Genomic DNA, 21,906 nt, shown 5'->3' on the forward strand with positions numbered 1-21,906 from the left:
TGCTGAACTACAAGACTGAAGTGTGTGCATACCATTCAGTGTATACAAAGACATTGTGCAGACTGTTTTCTATGTTTTCTATATTTTTGCTTTAAGATGCCTGATGATAGTGTTAGAAACTGCACTGAAAAAACAATGTATGCCGTATGCAATAAGTAGAGCTGTTGTGCAATTACATAAGGTAGTTCAGATGAAAGAGTCACTATGTTCTGCGTCTGAGAGAGGAGACTTAATTAAGACAGACAAATTCTCCTGGGTACAACAAAGCAGTTCTCTGGATACAGCCCTGATTATACTGTAGTTCTTTTAAATGCATTACCAAAGTCTTCATTATTATAATTAAACAGATATAAAATACGTCTACCCTTCATTGCATAAAGCTTTGCTTTAGGGTTAAGACTGGAAATTTCATTAAGAGCTTTGAAATTGAAAGCTGACAGACAAAGCAAATGAATTCTATAATTTTCTGAAAAAGACATCATTTTTTAATTATTGTTCTTTTTGGTCTTCCATGAAAAGACAGACACATTAAAAAAATAGCTAAATGGCATATTTACAGCAATATGATTTTCCTGTGGCCACCAGCTAGAAAGAAAATACAGTGTCATCTGTCAAAACGGAGCTCAAAAGTTGGCTTCTCCCAAGTGTGCTGGATTTGGAGCAGTCCAGCCTGAGAATGAGTGCCTATCCCCTGCTCGCCAGGGTGTGGGGCACTCACTGCTGCCGGCTGCCTGCCAGGGTGCTTTCTTGCCCGCCTCTGGTCTCTTTTTCCATGAGTTAGTAAGTGCTGCAGCTAAATGGAGGTGTTTTCTTTTACCCTTTATTTACCTTGGAGCAACGCGTTGGGGAGTGTTCATTGCTCATACGCCCACCTAAAGGAACTGATGAAAAATAAGAAAGAAGGAAAGAGGGAGATAATTCTTTTAGAGCAAGAAAAAGGCTTTTACTTAAATTTTATCTTTTCACCATATCTGCTTATGTAAAAACCACACTGACAAACTTAGAATCTATTTCCCTGGTGGGAGGGATTAGCTCTAAAAGTCTTGAAAAGCCAGAGCACTGATGTTTGAAAAGGACTTGAGGGGATGTTGGATGAACAAATGCACAGGCACACATCTTTTATGCTGAATAGGATATTAACAAATGAACAGTGTGACCATGGGGACTAAATGTGTGTGTAAGTGTTCATGAAATTAAAGCTTAAAATGAGCAACTGCTAAATTACACAGTTGTTGCAAATCATAATCTATTTTAAAGGGCCCATTGAATGGACTGTGAGTTCTGAGCTGATTTTTTGTCCGTGGAAAACTGGTTCCTAGTGGTTAGTGGCATTTTCCTGTGAATACCTTTTCTTCAGGTTTTTTATGCTTCTTGTAAATAGCTTCCATCCTTTCGTGACTCTAAAGTAATGTAGAAAGTGTCATGTTTGCTTGGCAGGCGTGGCTTTTGCTTAATTCTCTGCAGCATAATTATAAGTCACACATTTTGTCCTGGCTTTTGAGCCATAGCTCACTTACAGCTCTTGCCACCGTTTGTGCACATTTGCAAAATTAAACATTGCCAGTATTTAACAGATGTCTTTTAGGTCCTTCTCGAATTGCTTTGGGGAGCATGCCTGTTGGTGTTAATGACAACTGTGCATAGTCATATCACAATGACATAGTGATAGTAAGGGAAGCTTGTGGTTTAGCAATGGGGCCTGTGGCTTTCCGTCCTCAAGAAGGCAGATACAAAACTGAGACCTCCCAAAACAAAAAGCTTCCCAAAACCACTGGCCCGGCTGCTCCCGCCCCTGCTGCTAGACGCCCCCTTTTCTACCATGCATATCACCCCCAAGCGAGGGGAAGGATGAAGACCTTGGCAGAGACTGCCTTGTCTCTGAAGATACTGAGATTTGTGTTTCAGAAACATTTTTGAGTCTTATGGAAATCATGAGTCCAAATCCAGAGCAGATAGTGTTTCCTAAGGGGTCTTCCTGGGTCATGAGCAGAACTAGAAGCCAAGGGGTTTCCACTTTTCTGGTTGCAAACCCAACATTTTTCTTCTTGCTCTACATTTTCTAAATGTTGCAAGTGTACAAAACTATTGGAGAGTTGAGGTGTTATTTTCGTCTCATAAAGTACTAAGTTATGTTGCAGTTACAGTATAATTGTACTGTGGTTAGATTTTTTTTTTTTAATACCCCTATTGCCACTAAATCATAATGTTTAAATATTAGCTGGATGGTATCAATTACACCAGGTTGGTGATGTACTTAAACTGTAAAAATGCATGTGCTGTGTGAAAACTAAGGGACCATAATATTCAGGCATGCAGCTAATTTACTTGTGAGAAAAAGGAATTATAATTATTTAGCAAAATGTATGACCAGAATAAAATTACATTACAATTGCAGTCCTGTATTTATTTTTAAAAAAACCAAAAAACCCTACCAATTTTTCTCTCCCTAAAACTTGAGCTCTGGGAAGTAGGAGAGCTCTGCCCTTGAAGGTGGGTAGTTTTGAAGAAACGTGATAAAAATTGTAGCACATCACCATAGCAAATCAGTTATTATTTAAATAAATTGGATGTTTATGATGCTGCAGTTTGCTGTGAAGGCTTATCAAAGCACTTGTAACCTACATCATTTACTCCTGATTTTGATGAGTAATGCAAACATTCAGTGTCTGCATTGCTAAAAATTTGGAATACACCTACTTAGTAGATTCACATAATATGATTTAATGAGGCTACCACAGCTCTCTCTTGAGTGCTTATTTCCTTTGTATTAATGGGGAAATCTGTGTTTTGCTTTTAAGGGAGATGTTTAATTTGTTTTACTGTTGCTAAGTAGACCGTTGAAATCATTGTTTCGCTTGCACGTCGGTTTTAGCCCTGTCAACTCCTTTATCAGTGTAGCAGCATGTTTCATGGCTTGACACAGTCTGCTCTTATATCAGTAGGCATAATTTATAGCTACAACCTAGCTTTTCAGCCTAAGGACGTTGGAGGTGAATATATTGTATGCACTGTGCACATGGTTGCAAAGCTAAAAAACTGTAGATGGGAGTAAAATACTTCAGAAATTGTTGAGTATGTGTATACATACAGACATGCCTCGATACTCATATGTACACTTTGCAGAGGAGCAATCAGAAAGTTTTCCCTAATCCTGGTTTTGTGATGAAGTTTGTTGACGAGGGATAGTAAAGCACAAGTAGGACAACCCAAGTCCACAGGCATGCCATGTGTGCGCGGAGGTGGAACACACACCCACCCACGCCAGGCGAGCTGGGGAGTGCTGGGGCTGCCGCAGGGATCTGTCTTGTGGGTTCCCGTGGAGGTGGTGCCTGTACCCCCGTGGAGAGCCTGCACACCAGCTGTGCAAACTCCTACACCTCAAGGACACTTTCCTAAATGATAAACAATTTCCTTGGAGGAGCTAATGCATTTATTGGGTATGCTGAAAGCTGCTTTTCTCTCTCACAGAAGGCTGGGGCCTTTAGACAGCACACTCAAGGCAAAATTTCACCCCCAAGTGCATTATAGACCAGCTGAAACAATGCTGCTATCTTGCCCACAGAGTTCATATTTGGCTTTACGTATTCTATCTCAACCTATTTAATAATTCAATTATGAATCAGAATTTAAAAAAAAATTCCCATTAAACCAGTTTCATTACCTTATTTTATTTTTTTTTTTGTAATTTCATTGCTAAATTTAAGGATTGGGGTTGATCGGAATCAGCATGAATGTGATTAATGAAGAAATAATTTAAGTTGATTAAAAAGGGTTTAAAATAATGTGATTAGACTATGGAGATTTGGGTGGCTTATTGGATTATACATTTTATTCCTGGAGGATTGTTGTAAGATTCAGAATGAAATTAAATTGGTCATCCTATTTTGGGCCCCCAGTGCCTGATAATCTCCAGTGCTATGATACCAGACCAGAAGGCATAGTCATGTTCAACGGTTTTCTCTGGAAAAATATAGGATTGAATTTTTGAGCTAATACTTAAATAATCAGGCCAGAAGACACCACTGAAATCTGGTCCTTTCTCCATTATATAGAGCTTAAATGAAATCATGTTTGATCTCATGGGACATCCTTTTGGAAGGAATCAGGTGCTGATGAATACCTTTTTAGTGATGGAGACTCTCCTATCCTTGGGAGGTTGTGACCATTGTCAGCTGTCCTCACTGTGGGTCATTTTTGGTTTGGTTTTGGGTTTTTTTTGGTGGGTTTTTTGTTTTTGCTTTTTTTAAGTCTTAGCTTTACTTTGAATGTGTTGACTTCCAGGTATTGAAAGGATGTATCACCTGACAGTACTGACCTTTATATTATCATCTATAATCTGTGACAATGTCAGTCTACGTCTTGAGTTTCTACGGGGTCCATAAGGAAATGTAATTTGAAGGACTTCTTAAAATACATTGATTCACTATTTAATTAAACTACTCAATTGAAACCATTACATTCTGAATAAAAGTGCCCAGATACGCCTTTATTAGGGCATAAGAAGTGTCCTTTAAAGTTATTTCTTATATTAATTTGGGCTTCTGCAATTGCTAATGACCAGACAATGTGTGTATTGAACTAAAAGAATCTGGAATTTCTTACTCGAATGTGTTTTCCAAAATATTCCCGATTCTTGTGGCTCTTGTGAACTCTCTCCAGTTTTCAAGGTAGTTCCTAAACTGAGGGTATCACATGATGGACAAATACAAAGATATTAGAACTTTTCTATCCTGAGTAGATATTATGGTTATACAACCAAGTATACCATTGCAATCTTTTTGTTACATTCTGTGCTGATCATCTGTGATGACGAAGTTGGAGTTTTTTTCCAAAATTATTGTTTCCTGGATCAGAGTCCTGTAAATAAGGCCTGCCCCTTGTGTTTCTAGATTTATGACCTCATATTGGTCCTTATTGGAACATGGGGGTGTTTTATGCATTGCTTGTCAAGCAGTCTTTGGACTTTTGATCACTGACCCATATTCTTTGTTATTTATCGTTGTTCAAATCTTGGCTTTGTGTCATCGCCAGAGTCCATGTATATTGATACTATGCTTTCTTCCAGGTCACTCTAAAAATGCTAAATAGCATTGGGCTAAGAACAGGTCCCTGCAGGACCCCATTTGAAGCATATCTACATGATGAGTGTTTCACATCTACTGTTGCATTTGAGACATATCTTTTATCTTGTGTTTGATCCATTTAATGTCTTCTGAGTTTATTTTTATTGCTATGTCTTCTTAATCAAACGTCATTCAGTACAAGTCAAATGCATTGCAGAAACCATGATATATTACAGAGTCTAAGTATATTACAATGACTTTATTATGCGTATCAACCAAACTTTTAATCTCTCAAAAGAAGAGTTATCAGGTGAGTCTGACAAGCTCTGTTTTCCATAATGTTGGAAATAATAGTTAATGCTAATCATCTTTTTATTCTTTCTTAATAAAACCTTTTTTCAGCTTTTCCATTATTTTGACAATGAAAAATACCCACTCACAGATATGCTGCAAATCCAGCATTCAGAGGTGTAATGAAGGGGAGTACCAGTGGGGCAAGTTTTGTCTTAGACAGGTCTTTCTAAACTCATTTGGCTTTTTCTCCTGAGTTACTACAGGAATTCTCTTACTGTCATTTAGTGAATAAATGCTCTTTTGTACTATTAACACCACCGGTGTTCCTGCTTGGTGATGGACTGCTGGTGGGATTCAGCCTCTTCCTAATATATTCAAATGAACTGTCTGGACCTTCTCTTTTATAACTGCCACCTGCCACCAAACCCTTCTCCTGCTTGTATCAACTCTACTGATTGCTGTTTCCTCCTTTGTCTATTTTCTTCCTTTACTAATTTCCTTATTTTCCTTACTTTGCTTTATAACCCACACCAACAACTTCTCTTATTTTCAGTTCGTAATGTATTGCTTTCTTGTAGCTGGTTTTCTTTCGTGTTCAAGAGACGATGTTTTTAACCAGCATAACCTTCTTTCTGACTTGTCTGGCTCAGGTAGTGTTTTCCATGGATTCATTGAAGAAAGTTTAGATGGTTTACCTACAGATCATCCTTTTCTGTCAGGTTTTAAGGAGGACTTCCCACAGATGCAATGGAGTTCTCTTTAAAATAAAAAAAAAAGTCAAGTTCAGCTAGGTCAGATTTTTGCAATTCTCTCTCAGTGAAAGTCCTTAATTTTAGTTGTGCGGTTTTTTGTTTTTTTTTTTTCCTCTAAACAAGGGATGCAGAGAAGGTCTTGCTCAGATTTAATGTCTGTGTCTGAATTACTAATTTCTTCAAAATACTTAAGGTGTATGTTGTTTCAAAGAGATGCAGAAATAAATGAAATCATTGCAGCTAAAAGCCCACAGGAAGGTGTGTGCATAGTGTGTTTTGTTCATGTTTGAATTTTTGTGTCGTGGGATGTGGTGCATGATGCTGTTCTCCCAGGCACCCAGGTGACATGGAAATAAAAAGCCCATCTTCTATAGTTTCAAAGGCTTCAAGCCCAGTAGGTTCTTTCTGCTTTGAATGCTAGCACTCTGAGTTGTGTGGATCACTGGGGTTACTGCCACAGTTTATTCTGCACGGGGAGTGCAGCCTGTGCAATCACACCGAGACTTGGGCAGTATGAGGAGGGTGGCCATGGCAGCATGCACAGCAAGCTGTGGCTTCCCTGCTAGCAGGACCATGGGTGAGGACCCTGAAGCTGGGTCAGGTATCTTCACATTAGCTCACAGGTGTAGGTGTGACTGCACCCACCCCTGTGCTAATGTACGGAGCAGTGTCTAAATCTTCTACGGACAGTGGGAAGTTGCTCCAGTGTCTGTGTTTTGGAAGGACATTGTGGCAGTGTCCTCTGACTCACTGCGGAGCTGTCATATCTCTGACTAGCAGAAGAGATGAACATTAATGCTGTGCTGAGATGCACAGATATTGCAGTGCTCATTTTCCTATTCCCTGGGGCCATGGCAGCCCTTATGTCAGGGTAATGCTGTAACTCTCAGTGAGCCTGCACAGTGTTTGATAGCAATATTTTAGAGTCCTCCTGGTCACGGTGCTCAGAGCTGTCGGGAACATGCTGAGACTCCGCATCTTTGGTGTTTCCCAGCTCTTGATCTTGGATCTTCTTCATTTTTTTCTACTGCAGGTTCAGCCTGGTTACATACCCTGTAATGCCTTTGCTCCATGTCAGTATAATGAGTGGATGGAGCATAGCTTCCCATCTGTCCCTTCTGTGGGACATCTGACCATTGTCTCCAGATGTGGCTCTTTCTACTGTGATCCAGGTTTTGGTCAGTACGAGGCCTCATTGCTGCAGTCACCTCTGTAAATGTGAAATCAATGCAGAAGTTTTATGTAGGTGTAAATGAGGTAAGTTCATGTTGCCTGAACTCCACCAGTTACTTTTGGTGCTGGCTTGTCTCCAGATTGGATTTAAGGCATGCATTTGGTCTATTACATCTAAGTAACTTCCAACCTGAGAGACTCTTTTGCTGTGCCACCTAGTAAGAGTGGTGATCAGCTCAAATTCTCAAAATGGGTACTTAATAAGGACCCCTGATTTGGTTACTCACCTCTCCTCCCTGGTCTGAAACAGCACTATCTGTTGGACTCTGGTACAGACTGCTCAGTACAGCTTACTTATCTGCAGATGGGGGCTGATAGCTGTGGTCTGCTTTGCATGGAGGGAGGAGCTCTGTAAGGCAGGTCTGTGATTGCTGTAGGGTTAGTTGCTTTAAGTAGACACCCCTTTTAATTTTTGCCTCAGATGCATTCAAAGGAGAATCTGTAAAAGAATGAGGGTCTGTACGATGGAGCTCTCCTGGGAATGCTGCAGCTGAGATCTCATTTTCCCAGGGCTTGCTGCTACTGCTTCTGCTTGAAGACAGAAAGTGTCTTTCTGTCTTTCTCAGTTTTCTGTTCCCTTAGAGCATGGGGATAAGTTCAATCCATGTCCAAGGTGCCCTCGGAGACTCTTAAGCGTTACGGCCTGCGAGCAACCCAAATACGTGGAAATAACAGAGCATTTGGGAGTGGCAGTGGTTGGAGACATTACATCCAGTAGGCTGTGTCAGTCCCTTCCAAACTAAAAACTTCCTCCCAGCTGGAAGTAGGTCTGGCACTTGGGGTGTCATAAGTGAAGATATTGTTCCACAGGGAGAATGAAGAGGATCCATGAAAAAATCTTCTGCCTGAGGTGGGGTCTTCCATAGGGTTATACAGAGATGTCATGTGTATGTATTGAAGTGTCATACAGGAATTTATTTCTCACTGTAGATGTTGCTTAATACATAAAAGGATAGGTACTTGCACCTTTATTTAAGGACTGTCCTAGTGGAAACCAGTTGGATGATGAAGTGTAAAGAGAAAACTTCAGGAACAATGGTGGCAGAAGGAGCCGTGAAGTGGTAGCCTCATTACAGGCATTCATGTTCTTGTGCCCTTGGAAGCTTCTTGACTTTGGCTTCATGACCCTAATTATAAAAACAAGTAGAAGTAGTAACTTCAGTGTTGTACCATGCCAGAAAATAAACCCTTCTTGCATTTCGTGGTTTCCATTTCCAAAAAGTGTTTCCAGATGGAGTCTTTATGTGCTACTGCTTTTTTCTTTTGCTCTTATTTGTCATTTAAACAGCAAAGGTAAATTTTCTTCAAGGTAAAATTGAATAAATTTGGCAATGCTAGTGATGTAAAAAAGAAAAGCAAACACACAACAAAGCATTCCTTGAACAGCAAATCATTTTGATTTGGATGTTTTTCTCGAAGATCTCCTCCAGACATTCTTCTCTCTTTCTCTCTCTCCAGCCTTACACTCCAGTATTTGAAAGGGATTTTTGGTAGTGGAGGGAAAGAGGAAAGCACACGAGCCTTTATAATGTTGCATCCTGTTGAACTTCTCTAGTGGGGACCACTCAGCATCCCAGAATAGTTAAGATACTGTCTTCACTCTGTTTTCCTGCCCTCAGGGTGCCCATTTTGCAGGGTGACATTTCCTCCCCTTTTGATGAGAAGCTGACTGTAAAGTCATTATTGCAGGTCTTGGTGACAGTCCACTACCCATACCCGATGTCTGGGTAATCCTGGGGAGTTGAGAAAAGCCCACTGTAAATGCCGATATTACTGTTCCCCATGACACTTTTCTTTCCCCTGTGTCTGAGATCCCTTAGTCGTTGCTTTCTCATGAATGATGATAGTGCTTAGCCTTCTGTGTGGAGCTTGAGCTCGAGTTAAACTGCTAGTTAGTGACAACTAGCTGGATTTGCAGACATGCTGGCATGACTATTTTGGTATTTGGAAAATTGTTGGACACTCTGTTCTCGTATATCTGTCCATGTCGTATTTTTGGTCTGCCTTAAATTTTCTGTTTATTCCATTATGTGTGTATTCAGCTTTTAAGAGCGCATGTGTTAAACTTTGGATCCAGTCTTTATTCCACTTGTGCTCAAATCCCTGAATTAGCAGGAATTTTGCCTTGAAGAGGCTACCGATGTCAATCCCACAGCACTAACATCTGCTCTCGCAATCTGTTGAGCTGTGCCGTTAACCTAAGTGCGACTGGCAGTGTCCCTGCGGCTGCCTGCGCCAGTGATGAGGTTGTTTGGTTGTTCAGCCCCTGTGCAAAGGTAGTTGCTTTGTGCCACGAGTTGTCAGCATGGACGAATTTTGAGTAGGTAACCTTTTCTTTGTTGTCCTGTGAGTCATCACAGAGGGTATCTGATACTTACATCCTACAGGCCTTGCCAAGAAAGATTAGAGGGAGTTCAGCTCATTAATTTGTTGTGATATTGGTTCTCCTCACAGCCTCTGCTAAAATCTGCACAATGGGCAATCCTGGGATGCTTTCTGAGGGTGACCAGAACATGGCTGAGATTCACAGAAGAAATCTTTGTGACTTAGTAATGAATACCAGTTTCCAATGATCATTGCTACCTGTAGTAATCACGTACTGGTACTGTGGGTTCAAGCTTTGAGTCGCATCTCTGATCAGATGGACTAAGCCTCACACATGCATGAGATCCAGTTGCAGCCCTGGCCCCAACATTGACTTTCTGTGTTCTCTTGGATAGTTTATATAAACCTTCCCTGCACTGACTGACTTCATTACAGAAAAATTACACCATCATTTGTCAACCGGCTACATGGTGCTTTGAGCACCACTAGTGACTTACTGACTTCTTTATTTAACGTTTAAAAGTACATTTTCCCACCACGAGTACTGTAAAGCTTTAAGATTTTCAGGGACTGGGATTCTGTCTGTGTATAACTGAAATATCTAGAAGCATCTCAAAAAACTTCACCCTGTAGAGCTGGTTAGTTTCTCCTGGAAAAAAATGATCAGGTAATCAGTTGGCCAATTAAGTGGATCATCTGGAGTTTCCAGAGCAGATAGCTTTTAGGATGCACCGTTTATCACGATCTATTTGTGAGGACAGACTAAGCTGTCTGTTATTGATTTCTTAGTGCTAGGTTCATGGGAAATGGCAAAGATCAGAATAAAGCTTTTCTTTTAGCAACAGTGATACTCACTGGTGAAAATGTGAATTGGTTTTTGGGGAAATAGCTCTTAACTGCACTTAACAAGTTTAGCTCTCAGCATCATTACTGAATTTCGCAGAAGCCCTGCAGCTCTTTAAGGGCTTTTGGTGTCTTCAGGTAAGTGATGCTTTTTGCCCTTCTTATGCTCCTTAGCAGAATCCTGGAAGACTGCCAATGCTTTAGAGACCCTTCAGGTAACTTAATTTCAGACAAATAATAATTCATAAGCTTGACCTCCGTGTGCAGGGTTGCTATACAGCTCTTATTACTGCCCTGTTTCTTAACTTCAGATCAACAATTTATGTCCTATAGTTTTGACAAAGGGGGTGGAATGAGGTGGAGAGCATGTTTATTCATTTTTTTTTAATCCCACATATTTATTTCTGTTAGCTCTTTGATTTAAACAGCAGAAGATTGAATGGTCAAAGGTCAGGGTGGATGGGGTGGAGTTTTCCCACAACTGCTGATGGCTTACTGATCCTACTGTTTACACATACAGTCCCTCTGACGAGGATGATGTGTTCAACAGGAGAGCTTCTCCTATTTTGGGAGCATGCTTAGACTGGAGCTCTGAATCCCTCCTTTAGAAACATTTAGAACATGTTAGGATGCAGTCAGACCAGCACTCGCATAGGTCTCCTTGGTGTTAACTGATTTCAGAGCAGCTGTGTGTACGCTGAAAGCTAAGCACGTGTTGAAGTGGTCTTGTGGTTGAGGTCTTGAGGTATGTTTGCATAATGGATATTATGCAGGCTCAGGAGCAGGAGATGGAGTCAGCCAGTTAGGTCACCTTATAGAGGGTGTCCAAAGAACTGAAGGAAACCATAGTTTGAGTCACTTTGAAAGAAGTGTCTTGCCTTGGAAAGCACAAGGTTTCCCATATAAGTAGGGATTTTCTTTTTGTACGCGTACATTGCATGCAAACTGGTTGTGTTTGTTTCCAACAACAGTGTTTTGTATAGAGCTAGGTTATCTCTGGTAGAGAAGGTCTTAGGGTGGAAAATCTACAAGTTAGTCGCTTGTTTTCACACTGATGTGATTTCTTTTTTTTGGCAAACGTCGTCCTTTCCTTCTTTCATTGCCACAATAAATTCAGTGTCATCAGCACAAGTGACTGAGGATAAAGGGTAGTCCTAGGCCAGTTACTGCGTGGTAAGATCAATTTTGATGGACTTAACATCTTGGAGAACGATAGACTTTTCACCTCCAAGATTCAGGAGTACATCTTATTGTGCTTTGATTGCTTTGGTTAATAAAGAGGAACAAGTGCTCTTGTGTGGGTGAATACTGTAGAGAGTTTTTTTGATAATTTGCAGTGTGAATGTTTTTGGCAGGTAGCACAAGAGAGCAGGTTTGCTATTTATTCACAAAAGGTGTTGGCAGCTTTTAGTTTGCCAGGTGGCTGTATTTGTTCCTGTTCGTAGTATCCAGTGAAAGGTAAAACGGAGCTGGAACTTAGCCACTGGAGACACTGCAGCACAGAAGTATTCTTAGCTGGATGTCTTGTCTTAGAAGAGCAATGTGTCGAAATTGGATTAAGGTAGAGACTTAAAGAAAAGCAATAGCTAAACTAAAATTAGCAACCTAAGTCTGTAGGCTCAGTTGAACTAAGCTTAGCATAAGATCAATGGGGAGGCAAAGTGTATTTAAATCATCTTCTCCAGGCTCTGATGTGAGTGGAGCCCAGCGGAGGGAGGACACTTCTTGAAGAAAACACTCCTCTGCTCCCCAGGGTGATCCCTTGGACCTGGAGGTGTGTGGCCTGGCTAAACCATGGTGTCAGGATCTGGAGATGCTTGTTCAAGCAATGTGAACGTGGTAGAACAAAGGCGAGTGCCTGGCTTGTCAGGCTGAGAAGACAGCATTTGAGCTTACAGAAACACATTTTGATTTTCTGCAACACTAGAATAAATAACTTCTTGATAATTATGAATGAAAACTGTCACATTAAATCTAAATTAGCAACTCTCACTTTGAAAGACTGAGTGTGTTCCTATTCTGTAGAGACCAAGAGGGGAATAGCTGATACAGTAATAAGCTCAGTTAGCAATTGCCATTTTACAGGGTTTGTGTGTATTATACAGTAGATTGGGGAGATTGTTAGTATCAGTTAAAATAATCTTATCAATGTCAATAATACTCAAATTTTGTTAATTTTAGGCAATTAGTCCGTGGATTAGACTTGAATTCTATTCAGTTGATTAAAAGATATGGGGAAGTCCTACTCAGAGATGAAGAACTGCTGTTGTACAATTCTGGTGTTCCTTACATACCACCAAGTACAAAACTAGAAGTATCCATCAAAAATAAAAGCAGGGAAAGAGGACACAGGATAATCTAATTCCCTGCAAATCCCTGAGAGGTTAAGACTGAATGTTAAAAGGCAACTTTTGTTGATTCTCCATGAGGCCAATTAGGTTTTTTCCCACCTTAATACTCGGAAAAAACCTGATTAATTCCGTGGCTTATTTTCATCAAAAAGCACAGGTATCTTGGAACTAAAAATAAATGGCTTTTATTTTTCTGCAGAAAAAAATTAGTCACATAACAATTCCTGCCTCTCTAGCAAAGACAAAATGGCAGACCTGTAGCTAAATCAGTTATGCTGCTCTGATGAGTTTTCCAGGTCTGGCCCTGAGGAACCACTCTTCGTTAAGGAATGAATCACTGTGGATTCAAAGGCCTTTAATACATCTTCCTATATGAGAAAAATAATCTTAATTAATCATCAATCTTAAATCTAAATATTGCTCCTGTAAACCCAAAGAAATAAGAAAGAAAAGGCTCTTCTGGAACCCGCAGGGTAATCGGCTGCATTCGTTTGTGTTCATTAGCATCTATTGCTTGAAGATTTTCATGGCCATAACCGTGTATTAAAACGCAGTATGTTAATGCAGGAACAGAATATTTTAGCAGAAAACTGATTAAAAAAGTAGCTGACCCGAGGCACTCGCTTCATTGACTTTCTTCCTATTTTTTTAAGACCAATTCTCATAATAAGTACTACAATAAATGGCTAGAGTAATTATTCTTGTCAGTAGAAGTAGCTCTATCAGTTTAATGAGAAATCTTTAGCATAAGAAGTTTAAAGGTTTTTATTTTGTTCCCAGCAGATCCCATGCGTTTAAATCCAGTTGTTGGGGGGCTGGGGTTTTGGAAATATTTTGGACGTTATTGAATGAAGTGAGTGAATGACAATAGCAATTTTGTAGAAACATTTATACTGACTAATTTGCTGAAAGTATCTATACAAACATGCAAACAGTGAGTGGAGATGTTCTTACAAGCACCAAGACTGATGCTCTGTGGCTGGGAGAGCTACACAGCAGGGTCCTGCTTGGGCACGGACAGCGCAGAGCAGCAGGACAAAGACGGGTGGATGGAGGGCACTGCTAGAGCAGGGGTTGCATTTAGGATTTGCAGGGGAGTATGACTTGAGGAAAGGTGAATGACACAGCAGATAAATGGGAGCTGCAGGGAACCAGCTCCTGGGGTAGGGGAGGGTAGTCCAGGCTGCAAAGGGTTTGGGAGACAGGGGTTTTGGCATGTCAAAAGCAGGTCCCCAGGGGCTGTCAGGAAGCTGGTCCCTGGTGCACATCTCATGGCTGGGCCTGAGGGCAGCATGGTGGAGGGCTGTGTGCCTATACCCAGCATCAACATTTCCTCACCTTGGGATTCCTCTTCTCAAAATCCAGGCAGCAAAAGTCCCTTCAACGGCAGAACGCAGAGCACTGGGAAAGTATTGCTTGCTGGTGGCTAGGGAAACAGGAGGGAAAGCAATTTTAACAAGTGTTTCGCTATTAATTACAGACTTGAATGATGTTTTTAAAATATTTTTGGTAGCTGTTGCATAGTTTATATACTAATGGAGTAGATGGAAATCATGCAGAGAAAAAAGAATGATTTGCAATTTATAATCATTGTGAAATGTTTTGAATTGATAATATGTGGGAAAAGATTTAAATTTAGTTGCTGCACTAAAATTACAGAAAGCTTTGCAGGCAGCTGGGTTTACATCCAGCAGCAAGTAGGTAGTTGATACTGAAAAGAGTGTCACACGTCTCTGGCTAACTATTTTCTCAAGAGGAGTTAGAATATATGCCCTAAAGAAAAAGGCTTTGGGTTTCTTGCCTGGTTGTCTATTTTCCCACAGAGCTTTGTGGTCCTGGTACACAGAAATGACGAGAATAGCTGCTTTTCAAAGCAAATGGGGAGACAGGAGAGTGTGAAGTAGGTTAGGGCTGAGGAGAGGGGTATGTGGGGCTCCCACGAGAGCAGCGGTGAGAGCCATGCTGTTGTGCGTGCAGCAGAGATGGGCTTCTCAGCCTAGGGAGAAAGTCCTTTGCCAAAGGACACTGAAACATACCAATAAGAAAGCCCACGCTCTCCTGGGTATGTATCTCAGGGGTCTGACTCACCACTGTTGCTTGGTTTTGTTGCAGAAAAGAGGCAGAATTGAGGCAGGACGCTCATCTGCCAAGCACCAAGCTGTTATGTGTGCCCCACAGGCATGTTGACCCGTCCCAGGCTCTCCTCCCAGCACTGCTTTGGAGACTTCTTCCCCTTCTCCTCCCACATAGGCTGAGGCTCTTTTCTCATGCCTTTTTATCCTGAAGTTCCTCCTTTATTCATATCATCTCTTAAATCCTCGTAAGATCCACCTCACTTCTAGTTATGCAGACCTTAACCAGGTGCTGGAGCTTCCCATGAAACCCCTCTTCCCATATATATCTGTTTTGAAAATGTACATGACACAACCGGATACCACGACCTCACAGCTGTAGCGAGTTGCTGAGATCTGGAAGGCAGTTTAATAGCTGCAAATGTCACTCATGAAAACTTGGTATCTCTAATGGTGCAATCAATCAAGTCGCTGTATAGCTCAGTATATTTTATAGCTCAGTAGGGAACTGAATTGTGGGAAGGGATAATATGTTGTGTTTTGAGGTTCAGAAGAACATGAATTATCTTTACATAAACATATCTTCTCTATTATTTATGCACTTGTGGAATGGCCAAAGAAAACTTATTCATTCTTTTTTTTATGTAATTATTCCACAGGATCCTTCAAACCAAAAATGTGGAAGAAAGAAAACAGTGTCCTTCAGCAGCATGCCATCAGAGAAGAAAATAAGCAGCGCCAGCGACTGTATCAGCTTTATGCAGGCTGGGTGTGAATTGAAGAAAGTTCGTCCAAATTCCCGAATTTATAACCGTTTTTTTACTCTGGATCCTGACCTGCAGGCTCTTCGTTGGGAGCCTTCCAAGAAGGACCTTGAGAAAGCCAAGCTTGATATTTCTGCTATAAAAGAAATCAGACTAGGGAAGAACACAGAAACGTTCAGGAATAATGGACTTGCAGACCAGATTTCTGAGGACTGTGCACTGTCGGTAATTCATGGTGAGAACTACGAGTCCCTTGACTTGGTTGCCAATTCAGCTGATGTGGCCAATATTTGGGTATCAGGATTAAGGTACTTGGTTTCTCGTAGCAAACAACCCCTGGATTTGATGGAAAGCAGCCATAATACCCCACGGTTTGCCTGGCTAAAAACTGTATTTGAAGCAGCAGATGTTGATGGTAATGGCATAATGTTAGAAGATACATCTGTGGAGCTAATAAAGAAGCTTAACCCCACCTTAAAAGAATCAAAGATTAGATTAAAATTTAAGGAAATCCAGAAAAGCAAAGAGAAACTGACAACACGAGTAACGAAAGAGGAATTTTGTGAAGCATTCAGTGAACTTTGCACAAGACCTGAAGTTTATTTCTTACTCGTGCAGATATCTAAAAACAAAGAGTATCTAGATGCCAATGACCTCATGCTGTTTTTAGAGGCTGAGCAAGGAGTGACCCACATAACAGAAGAAATGTGTCTAGATATTATACGCAGGTATGAGCTTTCTCAAGAAGGGCGGTTGAAAGGTTTTCTTGCGATTGATGGATTTACTCAATACTTGTTGTCCCCAGAATGTGATATTTTTGACCCAGAGCACAAAAAAATTGTCCAAGACATGACACAGCCTTTGTCACATTACTACATCAATGCATCCCACAATACGTATCTAATAGAAGACCAGCTCAGAGGGCCAGCTGATATCAATGGTTATGTCAGAGCTTTAAAGATGAGTTGTCGGAGTATTGAACTAGACGTCTGTGACGGTCCAGATAATGAACCTATTATTTGTAACCGTAACAACATGACATCGCCACTTGCCTTTCGAAGTGTTATTGAGGTAATAAACAAACTGGCCTTCTTTGCTTCAGAATACCCCCTTATTCTCTGCTTGGGGAACCACTGCTCAGTGCAACAGCAGAAGGTAGTGGTACAATACATGAAAAGGATCTTTGGAAACAAACTGTACACAGAGGCACCTTTATCCTCAGAAGTCTACCTCCCATCACCCGAGAAACTGAAAATGAAGATCATTGTGAAGGGGAAGAAGCTGCCCTGTGACCAGGATATATTAGAAGGAGAAGTCACGGATGAAGATGAAGAGGCTGAAATATCCCGGAGACTGTCAGAGGACTTCTCAAGGGAACCAAAGCTGATCTGGCTCTGCAGGGAATTGTCAGACTTGGTGTCCCTATGCAAATCTGTCCAATACAAAGACTTTGAGACATCCATGAAAGCTCAGAATTATTGGGAAATGTGCTCCTTCAGTGAGGCAGAAGCCAGTCGGATTGCAAATGAATACCCTGAAGATTTTGTCAACTACAACAAGAAGTTTCTGTCCAGGGTGTACCCAAGTGCTATGAGGATAGACTCCAGTAACTTAAATCCTCAAGATTTTTGGAATTGTGGTTGCCAGATAGTAGCAATGAACTATCAGACCCCGGGGCCCATGATGGACCTACACACTGGCTGGTTTCTACAGAATGGGGGATGCGGGTATGTTCTCAGGCCTTCAGTGATGCGTGACGAAGTGTCTTATTTCAGCGCAAATACCAAGGGCATTGTTCCGGGGGTCTCTCCCCAAGTCCTACATGTCAAAATAATCAGTGGTCAGAACTTTCCAAAGCCCAAGGGTGCATGTGCAAAAGGGGATGTCATAGATCCCTATGTCTGCATAGAAATACATGGGATTCCTGCAGACTGCACCGAACAAAGAACTAAAACTGTTCAGCAAAACAGTGATAACCCCATTTTTGATGAAAGCTTTGAGTTCCAGATCAATCTACCGGAGCTGGCCATGATCCGTTTTGTTGTTTTGGATGATGACTACATTGGGGATGAGTTCATAGGGCAGTACACCATCCCACTGGAGTGCTTACAGCCTGGATACAGGCACATACCGCTGCGGTCTTTTGTTGGTGATATCATGGAGCACGTTACCCTCTTTGTTCACATTGCAATAACCAACCGAAGTGGAGACGGGAAGGCCCAAAAGCGCAGCCTCTCGGTGAGGATAGGAAAGAAAGCAAGGGAGTACACCATGCTGAGGAACACTGGTCTCAAGACTATCGATGACATCTTTAAGCTGGCAGTGCATCCGCTACGAGAGGCTACTGACATGAGAGAAAATATGCAGGTATGACACTTGCGTCATGTGTGTTGGTGTGTCCTGAATGTGGAAGTGAAGGTCCTGGTGTGAGCTGCTGGTAGGGCAAACTTGCTGAAGCTCGTGGAAGCTGGTGAAGCTTCAGACCCACAGCTGTTGTCAACCTTTAACTAGACATCTGAAGGCTGATACTTATAGCTGTTAACTAACAAGCAAATGTGGGATCAGGTAGAAATGTTTTAAAAATCAATATGCCCTCTCCAAACACGTGCTTTACTGGTTGGTTTTGTCTGAGAAAGCAGAACTGAGGGTACATCTGTGTCCCCAGGCCTCAGGTCTCAAAAACTTCATTTCCTCGCTGGTGCGGGAAAACATCAGCAAGCTTTTGTTTTGCTAACTGAATGAGGGTTATGCTCTTAATTTTCTTTGTCTCGGTGAGTATAAGAAATGGTCAGTGGATGTGTCATTGAGGTCTTGTCTACACCAGAGAAACCCACTGTGCAAAGAGCAGCATGTTTTCCTGAGCGTGTGTTGCCACCGTTTGCCCAAGGGCTGCAGATGTTCAACGCAGGCACTGAATGCCACTTGGATTGCAATTTCCTCCCTGCTAAATATCTGTGTTGTCTCTGCTGGCTGAGCGCCGGCGCAGACACCGATGCTGTGTCTTGGCTCAGAGGGTCTCCTGGCACTGCGTCCGCCCGCCCGTGCTGCTCCAAGAGCAGCCGGAGCCTGCTGTGGCTGGGGGCATCGGGGCCCAGGTGCACAGCACCGTCACAACTGCCCGGGTTAGACCTTCATGGTCAGCAGGAGGTGAAGTGGCAGCGAGGCCAAACAAGAACCAGCCTGCCCAGTGCTCTCCTCCACGACGGGGCGACTCTGCGGGTTGATTAAGGGGCAGCTCAATTCAGAGGTCCAGGCGCTGCCTAGAAACAAAACTGAGTAGCATTAAACAACGAGTTTTCTTTATTAAGTAGCTGAAATCAGCCGTAACTATCTCCTTGGTAAAGATACAGAAACAATTCATTTTTCTTTTTTGAAAACAGGAGAAAAACGCATAGCACTTCATTGACCCCACTCTTCTGGACGGAGTCTAAAGCAAATTAAATGTTGGCAGCTGGAAAAGTTTACAAAATGACATAAGTTTTAAATCACTCCCAAAGGAATAGTCTAAGCATATTTTTAAGAATGGGAAACTCTTCCCAGCCATTCCTTTCCTGCAGGCCTTGAAAGTAACTAGTCTGAACTGCTGACTCCACCTTCTGTCTAGGTCAGGCACTATATGTGAACTATATAAAAGAAAATATTCTGAATCTGACTCAGAAACAGCATTAATGTGCCTTCCAAGCGAAATTTCAGTACAAGATCTTGTTCTGGGGAATGCTTCGTAAAGACACAGTCATTAGATTTAACTGCATGCTAATGTATTTGATTAATGAGAAGAGCCTCTATTAATTAGCTGGGCATTTTCTGATGACTGTTTTTTCAGCAAGATGTGTGGGGAACATTTACAAGGTATGGGTTGTTATAATACTCTCTTACTTAGATTTTGTGCATCTTGGTCACTCATTGTACGACTCAAGCAGCTAAATGATGAGGGCATGTCAGCCATACATCCACTGACTTGATAAATAAATCCTGACATGTTAGTTTGGTTTGACCTGTATATCCAGTATTGATTTTCTTACATGTGACCTATGAAGGGGAAAGAGTGTTTGTCTTTCTTTATGATGTGGTAATGCAAGGCTGAAAACAAAGTGGTTTTTTCCTGCTTGCCTTTCCCATGGGAAATACAAGGTCTGTCGAACTTGTTCTTGCTGGAGGATGATAATGACAGGAGAACGAGGCGATTACAGCATCAAAAGCAATTGGAGTCTGAGCAGTTGGGAAGAGAAATAGCATTTTAGGCTGATGGTTTAATATGCTGGGGACCAGAGCTTGTCCCTGTTGGGGCTGGATTTGCAATGCAAAGTAGCTGCAGAGCTGGCAGCTGGGATACCTGGGCCTGGGGGAAAGCTGGAGCTGGCAGTAGGCTTGGGGAGCCGAGAACGGGGCTGGCCGGGAATTCCTGTGTGCGCCAGCAGGGTAGCACTGCCTCATATCAGGGGGGAGAAGCAGGCAGGCACTAATTGAGGTACTGGCAGGCGGGGGGCACCGAATGGCAAGTGGCAACATGTGCTCAAGTATTTCTTTTCCTTCCCCCAGAATGCCATGGTGTCTGTCAAGGAGCTCTGTGGGCTGCCGCCCATCGCGAGCCTGAAGCAGTGCATCCTGACCCTGTCCTCACGGCTCGTGAGCAGCGACAACGCACCTTCCGTTACCCTCTGCATGAAGGACGCGTTTCCTTACCTAGAGCCTCTGGGGACTATGCCCGACGTGCAGAAAAAGGTCCTGGCGGCGTATGACCTGGTAGGCGCTTACCACTGCTACCTCTGCCTTTCCCCACCGCTGTGAACGCGGCAGGTGATGCTCGCTGGCTTTCACATGCCCAGATGTTTCAGTTAAATGAACGAGGCTCTTCAAATTATTTAGGCTATGCAAAATTGTCCTTTAATCACCAAAATGCCACACTGGGCTTTTTGTTGTTGTTTCTTTTTTTAAACACGGTTGTGGCTAGCACAGGTTGGTGCTTGAAGAGGACTTTGTTTGCAAAAATAGCAGCAATTCAGCATGTACTGGCAGCTGTTAGTCATTGTCCTTGAGAAGCGGCAAGATTTGTGCGCTGCCCTTTGCTTCCCTCCCCACAGCAGAGGGCAAGGCAGGGAGCCTGCAGCGTGGGAGTTCCCGGGCAAAGCTGAGCTGTCCCCTTCCCGACGCCTTTGAGTAGCACTATTAAGTAGTGCCCGTGTCCCTGCCAGACCAAGTCAGTGTTGCTCTTGGGAAGGGCATGGCAAAGTTGGAAGGGAAGTTTTAAAATGTCCATTTTTTTGCATGGGAAAGGAGAGGTAAGTATGGTACAGGAATACTTATAAAAAGGTAGAGGGATGAACTGAAGTCATTCCAGGTGAATGCTGCTGCTCAGCCTTGTATGACATATGTCACTGCTGTGGGTGACTGAGCAACAGCTGTGGGTGACTTCCAGCAGCAGAAGTTGCTGTCACATTGCGCCTCTCGGGCTATGAGACTGCCCCATCGCTTCCCATCCTTAGTAGACTGTCTGTAGCAACTAATAGCAAGCCGCATAGTTTTGCAAACCCTGACTTAAATATTACACTGTGGCAACCAAAGTAAATCACGATGCATGTTCAGTGCACGCCAGTTATTCCTGCAGCTTACGTTCATAAGGAATAAAATGGTGAATAACTGGGGGGGTATCACATTGCTTCCAGAGACCCTGAGGTGTTGCAAAGAGTGATCGCAGCTTTGACCAGCTGTTCAATCTGCCAAATGCTCACCTCCTTTCCATCTCATTTTTTGATGTTATAACACACTTTTCAGGAGAAAATCAGCTCGGGGGGAAGAGGGAGACACTGATGTTGATTAAAAGAGAAATACTAAAAGTATTCTGAAATAACCCTTGGGTTCCTTCCAGAGTAGTTTATATTACTTGAAGGTGATTAAGTTGTGGTAATAAAATACCAGCTGTAACAATACCAGAATGAGGATTTGCAAATCCAGGTGATTGCCATATTTTAGATTGGACTTTTTCTGGATAGATTTGTTAAATGGTGTAATGTCTGTCTGAAAGAGAAAATACCACATAAATAAGAGATTCTTCTGTCTTTGGAGGCCTGCTCAATGGGGTTTTACCGGAATGAATTTGTCACTTCTTATCTTTGTGATTATATACTGACGAGTACACATGGGACGTTTCAAGGCCTCCTTGTGCTTTGGAAACAGTTTTTCAATTTAAATAGGTGAAAGGCCTCTTTCAG

General features: G+C 42.1%; 1 protein-coding gene across 1 annotated transcript in view; it reads left to right on the forward strand.

Annotated features, from left to right (window-relative positions):
• Positions 1 to 21,906, forward strand: part of PLCL1 (phospholipase C like 1 (inactive)) — a 209,316-nt gene that overhangs the window by 149,103 nt on the left and 38,307 nt on the right. The window contains exons 2-3 of the mRNA XM_050900429.1: positions 15,593 to 18,064; positions 20,237 to 20,440. Of these exons, the coding sequence (XP_050756386.1) occupies positions 15,593 to 18,064; positions 20,237 to 20,440 (2,676 nt within the window). The remainder of the gene's footprint in view (positions 1 to 15,592; positions 18,065 to 20,236; positions 20,441 to 21,906) is intronic.

The sequence above is a fragment of the Gymnogyps californianus genome, chromosome 7 (assembly GCF_018139145.2).
Source record: "Gymnogyps californianus isolate 813 chromosome 7, ASM1813914v2, whole genome shotgun sequence".
In the NCBI taxonomy this organism is placed as follows: domain Eukaryota; kingdom Metazoa; phylum Chordata; class Aves; order Accipitriformes; family Cathartidae; genus Gymnogyps; species Gymnogyps californianus.